The sequence below is a fragment of the Malaclemys terrapin genome, chromosome 3, assembly GCF_027887155.1.
Source record: "Malaclemys terrapin pileata isolate rMalTer1 chromosome 3, rMalTer1.hap1, whole genome shotgun sequence".
In the NCBI taxonomy this organism is placed as follows: domain Eukaryota; kingdom Metazoa; phylum Chordata; order Testudines; family Emydidae; genus Malaclemys; species Malaclemys terrapin.
This window is the reverse complement of record NC_071507.1, coordinates 49,019,588-49,028,376: the sequence shown is the minus strand read 5'-3', so window position 1 is coordinate 49,028,376 and position 8,789 is coordinate 49,019,588. Positions and strand designations below refer to the sequence as shown.

General features: G+C 42.0%; 1 protein-coding gene across 1 annotated transcript; it reads left to right on the top strand.

Annotated features, from left to right (window-relative positions):
- The first annotated feature begins 242 nt into the window (after positions 1-242).
- SLC30A10 (solute carrier family 30 member 10) lies at positions 243-7,244 on the top strand. The gene is made up of 4 exons (XM_054023209.1): positions 243-831; positions 1,577-1,660; positions 4,600-4,839; positions 5,689-7,244. Exons 1-4 carry the CDS (start codon positions 303-305, stop codon positions 6,159-6,161), a joined length of 1,326 nt encoding a protein of 441 aa, XP_053879184.1. The 5' UTR covers positions 243-302; the 3' UTR covers positions 6,162-7,244.
- Positions 7,245-8,789: the final 1,545 nt, after the last annotated feature.

The following is an 8,789-nucleotide window of genomic DNA, read 5'->3' as shown; positions in this document are numbered from 1 at the left end:
GCAGCACCAAGCCGCTTTCCTCCCCCAGGGACATGAGCGCCGCGCGGCCGCCTGCACGAGGACGAGCCTCCTCCAGCCCATCCCCGCGGCCAAGGAGCGGGTAACGCCCCGGCCCCTCCCGCCGGGCAAGTGCCACCCTTTGGCGCGGCGGGGGCGGGCTGCCCGGCGCCGCTGCATATAAGCGGGGCGCGGAGGCTCGGCCAGGGGCAGGGCGCAGGGAGGAGCTTGCAGCCGGCGGGGCTCGGCGCTGGCTCAGTGGCGAGCCGGCCGCGTTCGCTCCCGGTCCGGGGCCAGCTGCCGGGATGGGGCGCTACTCGGGCAAGACCTGCCGCCTGATCTTCATGCTGGTGCTGACCGCCGGCTTCTTCGTGGCCGAGCTGGTCTCCGGCTACCTGGGCAACTCCATCGCGCTGGTGTCGGACTCGTTCAACATGCTGTCGGACCTCATCTCGCTGTGCGTGGGCATCGCCACCGGGCGCATCGCCCGCCGCGCCCGCCGGGGCCCCGGCGCCACCTACGGCTACGGCCGCGCCGAGGCGGTGGGGGCGCTGAGCAACGCCGTCTTCCTCACCGCCCTCTGCTTCACCATCCTGGTGGAGGCGGTGCTGCGCCTGGCCCGGCCCGAGCGCATCGACGGCCCCGAGCTGGTGCTCATCGTGGGGGCGCTGGGCCTGGCCGTCAACGTGGTGGGGCTGCTCATCTTCCAGGACTGGGGCTCCTGCTGCAGCCGCTTGCAGCCCCGCGCCGCCACCCCAGAGCAGCTCCAGGCGGTGCCCGGCGCCGGGCGGGAGGAGGCGGCCGTGGTGGAGTGTCAGGAGGCTGTTGAAGCAGGTGCCTTTCAGTTGCATCCTAGCGTGCTCCCCTCCTCCTTCCTTTCTTCCCTTTACTTTCCCTTCTCCCATTCTGCCCTTCCCTTTCTCCTTCTGTCTCTCTCTTGCCCCCATTCCGGCCCTCCATCCTGCCCCCCTTCCTCTCCACTTCCCCCCCCATCCTCTCCCCTTGTCATCTTTAAATCAAGACTGGATGCTTTTCTAAAAGCCTTGCTCTAGGAATTATTCCAGGGAGTTCTGTGGCCTTTCCTAGCCAGGTCAGACTAGTCACAGAGGTCCCTTCTGGCCTTGGAATCTATCAATCATCCTCTCCTTCCTCCTCTGTTATTTCACGTTCCCCTTTTCTATAGCTTTGCTGCTATTGTGATATCCTAATGACCTTGTTAGTGATTGTGGCTCTTCCTCTGGGGGGCAGAGGGAGAGACAACCTTAAAATAAAAGGAAACATCCTCTTGTCTATTGTTTGTGGTGGAATCTCCTCCAAAGTTTGCTTGAATGGTAACCGCAGAGTGAACAAACTCCATGCAAACATACTACATATTTCACGCTTGTATGTATCCTATACTGTATTGTTTGAGATAGGCAGGGGGAAAGGGTCATTGATTAAAGAGATGTTGGCCAGAGACTGACTTTTTCTTGAGTTGATGTTTGTTTCTCTTTAAAATAAGTTGGTGTTGAGAAAATTGGTGTTTTTTTTTCTGTTTGTAGAATTTATACACAACACAGGGTTTCTTCTTTGAATGCAGGTGATTCCCTGAACACTCAGAAAAGGCCTGAAGAGCAGACAGTACAGAAAAAAGAGAAAAAGTCTGAAGCTTTGAACATCAGAGGTATAATATTTTGGTTTTTTTAAAGACTTTTCAACTAGAGCTTGTCAAAAATGTCCAAATTTCAATTTGATGTGTTTTCAGAATTCAAATGAAAATAAAAATGGTGATGGTTTTCACAGTTGTTGACCAACTCTGGGTTTTTTTACATTCTTAGGCCAGGTCCGCAAATGGTTTGAAGTGATAATGATTACTTCAATGAATCAATAGGGCATTTGAGGATCTGGCCCTTTGTGTGTTGTTCACATTTTTATTTTTGATTGCACCCTTTTAAACAGCTTTATCTTCAAAGTCTCTTCCACTAATTTTAACTGATTGAAGTCCCCATGCTCTTCTTTTCGGTCTGTTTCTTGAGCATCATTACCATAGTATTTCAGTATTTTTAGTTGAATTGCTGGAGCAGTTTCCTTAAAGACTGGTATCAATGATGTCCCATAGTCAGTTGGGTAAGGAGTGCTGAAGAACAGCATAGTGGTTCTGCAGCCCTGTTGTTCTGTTGACTGTTTCCTGACAGAGACCCTCTTACGGACCACCTCTCCTCCAAACAGTCCAGTCCTCACATTTGTTTCTCAAAATACTTCTTTCTGCCCAACACTAGAAAGGACTCCACAGAGCTCTGAATATCTGCAGAACGAAATATGCTAATTAAACTATTCTTGAAGGTAACCTGCATCCCCTTAAAATAAACAAACATAACTAACTAGATATGTGGATATATCCTGAATGCCTCAAATGCATCCAGAGCATAACTGATTTTAAATACACTTTTTATTTAAAAACAACAGAAAAGCCCCACCAATAATACTTAGCATTTTATTTAATCAAAACACTATTCAAAATGTTAAACAAATATTTTTTTGAGATTTTTCTTGGTCACAGTTCACCATCTCTTGCACCAGTGTGATGTTCCCACATCCATTATGCAGGTAGTGCCAAGTGAATCCCATATATGGGGGTGGTCAGGTGAGGTGAGTGTCTATTTTTAGTATATGGTAAAGATTTGCAAAGTTTTCATTATTATACTAATGTAAAAAAGTATTCTGCAAAGCTGCACCATATGCCAAAACAGTGGCACTTACTTTAACTTCGTGGATGTGAAATCCTCAAAATACTACATGCTAGTGTATTTGGCACACTAAGGTGTGCATTTTAAGCACTGTATCTTCTAACTCTGCTCAGAGTAGATCTAATTTACTTGGTGCTGAAAACATGAGCTGCACTGAGCAGCCCATCCTCATTAGGGCTCCCAATATTGCTAATACCAGTGGAGCTGAATCAATATTAGCAACGATGGGACATTTTAAGATTTTTCTAGTGTAGACATCCACAGTTAGCATCCTAGAATTATAGGGAAGTTGCATCTTGTCCATCCCTCTTGTCAGTGTAGAAGTAAACTCTGCAGTACTCAAGTCCAATTAAATTTTAAATGGAAAGCAGTGAGGCTTCAACCATTACTACAGCTAAAACTGCCCTCAGGACCCTTGTGACCTCTAGGGAGCAGATTGCTCTGGAAAACCAAAGGGGAGTTCTCTTAACCCTACTAGGAAGAAACTTATTTCAGCTGAAAGTTAGTACTTAATGAGTACAAGGCAGGCTAGTGAAATATTGCCTTCCCTTCCCATGTGGAGGATCAGCATTTGGGCCCCAAACTGGCAAGGAGCAGTAGCAAAGGCAGTGTTCTCAGCCTTAGGGAGTTTAGTGTCTTACAACACTGCAAAGTGAAAACTCGCAGCTGAGCATTGATAGGTTTAAGAGGGAGCTATATGCAGCCCTCCTAGTTGAGAGAGATTATGTAGGAGTGAAGCTTTTAAGAGTGGGTGTAAATGGAAGTTTTCAGAGGCGGCAACTCCGCTTATCCCCCGCCACCCAAAAATAAAAAGTAATGGCAAGTTAGTCTTATAAAAGTAGAGCATTACAGTCTAACAGGGTTACATTAACGTGCAAGTTTGGATGGGGGAGGTTGTTAGAAAGCACATCCAGGGAAAGATATTTAAACTCGCAAGAAGGAAACAGAAGATTCTAAGATTAGTGTGAATGTGTAGCAAGCACATTATCTTACTCCATGTAATTTCCAGGGCTGGCCTAGAGAGGTATTACAGGCATCTTTTAAAATGCATACACTTTTCTCATTCCTTTTTTCCTTCCGTGCCCATGGAAGAAAGAAGAGCTGTATGCAGTGTTTTCTGAACTTGCAATAGTACAAATACTTACACTAAAAGATATGAAACCAAGCTGAAAAATTTGGACCCAAACTTAGTTATTCTCAAAGTCTGAGGGCAAATGAATTGGGTGTGTGTGTATGTTAATTTGGCCTATATAAAGCTAGTTGAGTTATGAAGCTCAGATCAGGATCCAAACTTGTCCAGTGTTTGGATTTGTGCTTTTGGTTTAGGCCCATCTCTGTATCATGTGTACTTAGACCTTTCCCCCTCCCTCCAAAGTGAGTGGTTAGCTATATTGCTGCTATTGTTTCAGAAGTCAGCAAAGTCATAGAACTGCTATCAAAGGAGAATAATTGATCTACTTAGGAGAGAAGTGGACTATGCCTCTTTTAGCAGCTCGGTTATTTGATCATCCGTAATCATGATATATGAATTGATCACTGCCCTTTAAAGGTGTGCCCAGCTCTTAGTAAGCTCCAACAGTTTGATTAAAAACATTGTATGTTGGCATGCTGTTCAGTGCTAGCTTCTATGGATCTGTTGGGTAGCCTAAACGTTTAATAACCCACCAAACTTATGTAACCATATAGTTGTTCAGGCTCATCCCACCCACGCCAGTTGTTTTATTCTCAACTGTTGCAAGCTTTATATCTGATCATGGTACTAAATGCTGTAGTTTCATGTTGAACAAAATAAATTCAAAAGTCTGTAACAGTTTATTTGGATTCCCCCCCTCCAAATTAAGGCTAATGCAAAATGGTATTATGTCATTTATTTCAGGTGTTCTTTTACATGTGATGGGAGATGCACTTGGATCTGTGGTCGTGGTAGTTGCTGCTGCAATATTCTATGCACTTCCCCTGGATGCCAATACTCCATGTAACTGGCAGTGTTACATTGATCCAAGCCTGACGTTAGTTATGGTGGTCATCATTTTGTCCTCTGCCTTCCCACTTATCAAAGAGACCGCAACCATTTTGCTGCAGATGGTTCCCAAAGGTGTTAATATGCAAGGACTGAGTAAGGCAAATTTGTTACTGAGTTTTTATTAATTATAGTGACATACTTTAGTGCTAGTGTTATTTCTGGAATGACATGTTTGGATTATATACTCATAGCAGCTCTAAATTCTCAAGAACTGAGAAATGGAGTCACATGTTTGTGTCCTAGCAACATGACTCAAATCTCTGTGGATTAGTTAAAGCATGCATTTTGAGAATGTGGTACTCCAACAATACATAAAAATACCAGACCTTGAGCTGTTATCAAATAACCCACACAAAACATTTATTAGTGGAATAACACTGAATTATAATAGTACTTCCTAGTGCCTTCTGTCCAAGGATCTCAAAGCGCTTTAGAAATGTTAATCAATAGTAGCATTTTTGGTTAATTTTGTAACTTTATAAATGCACACTTACTTAAGAGATTACTTTGTTTTTTTGTGAAGTCCATCAGGGTCTGAGCTGAGCAGAAGAGGGGAGATATGGTCCCTGCCCCAAGGAGATTACAGTCTAGCGTTGATCCTACAAAGTGCTGAGTGCCTACCATGAGGGGCTGAGTGCCCTCAGCTTTGTTTGAAGCCAATAAGTGTTAAAGGCATGTCCAAAGGATTGGTCCCCAAGTTAAACAACTTAGTTCAGACTCTGGATGACTAGAGGAAAGTGAAGCTTGCAGGGGGTATAGGTGTTATGTTACATACAACTACTTTTAAAAAGTCACATGCTTATATCTTAGGTGGATGAGCATTGATAGGTGTCTTTCCTCATGGCTGGGGCTTTTAAACACTGTTCCTCATAATAACCAGAAACTTGCAATTGGCCCCCCCCCGAGCAACCCTCTTAAATTATTTTCTCTTCTGTTTTCTAGCGGAAAGACTAACTGATGTGCCAGGGGTTAGCAGTCTTCATGAGGTGCATGTCTGGGAACTGGCAGGTGGGAAGAATATTGCTACCCTTCATGTCAAGTGCCAAACCACTTCTGATTACCAAGATGTCTCTTATAAAATGCGGGAGGTTTTCCACGAAGCAGGGATCCATTCTGTAACCATCCAACCGGAGTACATTGACCACAAGGCCTCTGAGCTAATATGCAGCTCACCCTGTATCTCAAAAGCTTGTGCTTCTCAGTTGTGTTGCCCTCAGCAGGAAGTTGCACTTAACCATTATCATGAGTATCTTGAGAAAAATGGCCTTTCCCCAACACTGCATAAAGACGATAGTTTAAATAAAAATGGTGTTGAAATTCCTATTGAGCATACATTGGCAGGGGCTGTAATTAAAAATACAGACAATTGTAAAAAATCAGATGACAAATCATATCTACACAGTACACACTTTTAAAACTGTTAATTTTACACTTCATAATCTCTGTATAGAACAAAGCCTAATGGCCAAAAAAGTCAGAGGCCATTGGTTGGAGCTGAAGAGTGCGTTGGAAAAGCCATCTCTGTTGTAGCTATAAACCAAAACATATGTAAAAACCTGTTATCTGAAATAAGGATTATTATCATCTTAATTTTTTGCATTCACCTAAAATAGTTATTATGCAATTTAGCACTAATTTCTTGAGCTAACTAGATGGGACTTTTTATTTTTAGAGTATAGCAGGTGTACTGCAGTGTAGACCGATGCTCGCAGTTTATGGCCAATGGCACTGGGAATTAAACTCTGGTCTTTTTACTGAAATGGGCTGCTTAATGAAAGCCCTGTAGTGCATTGATGATTCTACTGGATTGAACTATTGTATCATCATTAAGGAATTTAGTAGATATGTTTTTCACTAATCCTTAAACTCAGTTTACATAGTCAGGAATTTTCAGTTGTAACCATAACTCTTGTGCTTCTGAACTGTGAGCTTGTGAATGAAATCAAAGTGTCTGATAGCTGGAAAACACACACAGGAATGTTTGACTTTTATTATTTTCTGGACTGCCTCTTGTTTTGAGGGGATGGAGCAGAAGCTGATTTCTTGCTTCTCTAATAATAGTATATTATATTATTATTATATAGTAGTATATTTATTTCTGCTTAGTGTAAAGAATACACTTGCCGACATTAAAGCACAGGAACATTTGCTAATTAATTTTGTATGAGGACTGTATCTACTCTAGTAAATGGAAATGTAGACACTCATCCAATTAATTCTGTTTGTTCACCATTTTGATTGTAAAACTCAATTTGTTTTGCTGACCAAAGTAATTGTAATAACTACACTGGGTCTAATGTGTCAAGTTAGGTGGGAATTACTGTGATTTTTTTTAACATACCGTATCTTAGTTATCATTCATAATGAATAAATAAGCTAGTGTTACCTATTCATGAATAGCTTTGATTCTGCAATTCCATTCTTTTCAGTAAGACACAGTTCAACCTTTTGTTTGTTAAGAAAGTTCCTTAAAATTTGATATACAATTTTTATGCTTAAAGGGAACTTTTTTAAAACTATGCCAGTTTATTGCCTTGATTTTATCACGGTAGCCTCTTTGGGTTCATTTTAAAGGTTTTAAGCTTCTCACCCTCCCCCACAGAGGTATATTTCAAAACATTATGTTATGCGCACAAATTCCACTACCACTAGGAAATGTAGCCTCCTAGTTATGTTTTTAGAATCCATTCTCAGGTGCTTTGAGGAAAAACAAGACACCTCACCCTAGTACCAGGGTTGGGCTTAGGCCTGGGCTGAGTCTACTTTTCCAAGAGGGAACACTAGAACCTACCTACCCTGGCTGAGAACGCCACTTGACCTCGCCTTGTTAGGCAGCTCAGCTCTACCAGTGCTCACAGTCAGAACCTTCAGAATGTGTTCATTGTCAAAAACAGCCTTTCAATATCTTACTCACCCAGGGTACGCTCCCTATTTATTTGGTGCCCCATAATTCAGCATCACCTTGTGAGGATGGGCAAAGAGATTCTGTGCCTGGGCTGGTAAATTTCCAGGACCCATAGGTTAGGCTGGTTTGAAAGTAGCACAGCCATAGTTAGTACAGCCAATTACATCCTCTTAAAATAATCTTAAAGGCAAGACTTAATAAAGCATACAGCCGGTTTCTCATTGCTTGAGAACTTCCATTTTCTGAAGGAGCCATTGAAATCAACATAGCCAGTAATACCCATTTAAGATCTATATTTATCCTCTTTAAGCAGGTTTTATCTCTTGGGTAAATAGGTCTATTTTTATTATATAGATTAAATTGTATGTCGCTATTGCAGTCTTTTTGACCCAGTCATCCCATTGACATCAGTTGGAGGTTTGGGTGTAAGGACCGCAGAGTCCTGCTGTAAGGGTGTTGCACAAAATGACAAGTCAGGAAACAACATCTTTTTATACTGCTCTGCCTTTTAAAAGACTATGGCATGAGCTTAAGACCGCCCTTGCTTCTGTTGGGTTGGTGTATAACTATGGTGTTATTTAAATGTAGTTTCCTTTGTATCTAATTTATTTATATTTCCTTTTGAGAATTAAAGAAGAAATGGCAAAATCTTTCCCCGAAAATCATAAGTATTAGTATGATGGAACTTTAAAAAAAAAAAAAATCACACCTTCACACTTGGGTACATACGTCTTAAATCAGGTTGCCGTGTTTTGTATTAAGTTTGAAAGATTGGTTGTCAGTATTGTTTATTACTCTGGAATTACAAAAAACTAATAAGTGTGTAATGCCTTGATGTTTGCTTATATAGACCATCTTCTTTCCCTTTCCCCCCCTCCAATGTTTGATAAAGTGGTGGTTACCTACTTCTCAGGTTCTTTAAAGTATTGTAACCTGAATGTATAGTGAAGTAATTCTCTTCTACTTGTATGCTTACCTGTTAATATTAATATACTTTATCTATGACCTATGAATAGATAAGCAAATAGCAGGGACTATAGAAATCTTCAGGTACAGAAATCAAATAGCTTCAGACTTTGCTTCATTGTACTAAATCTGTTTACATTACTTAAAAGCATTTAATTATGAAGATGGGCCT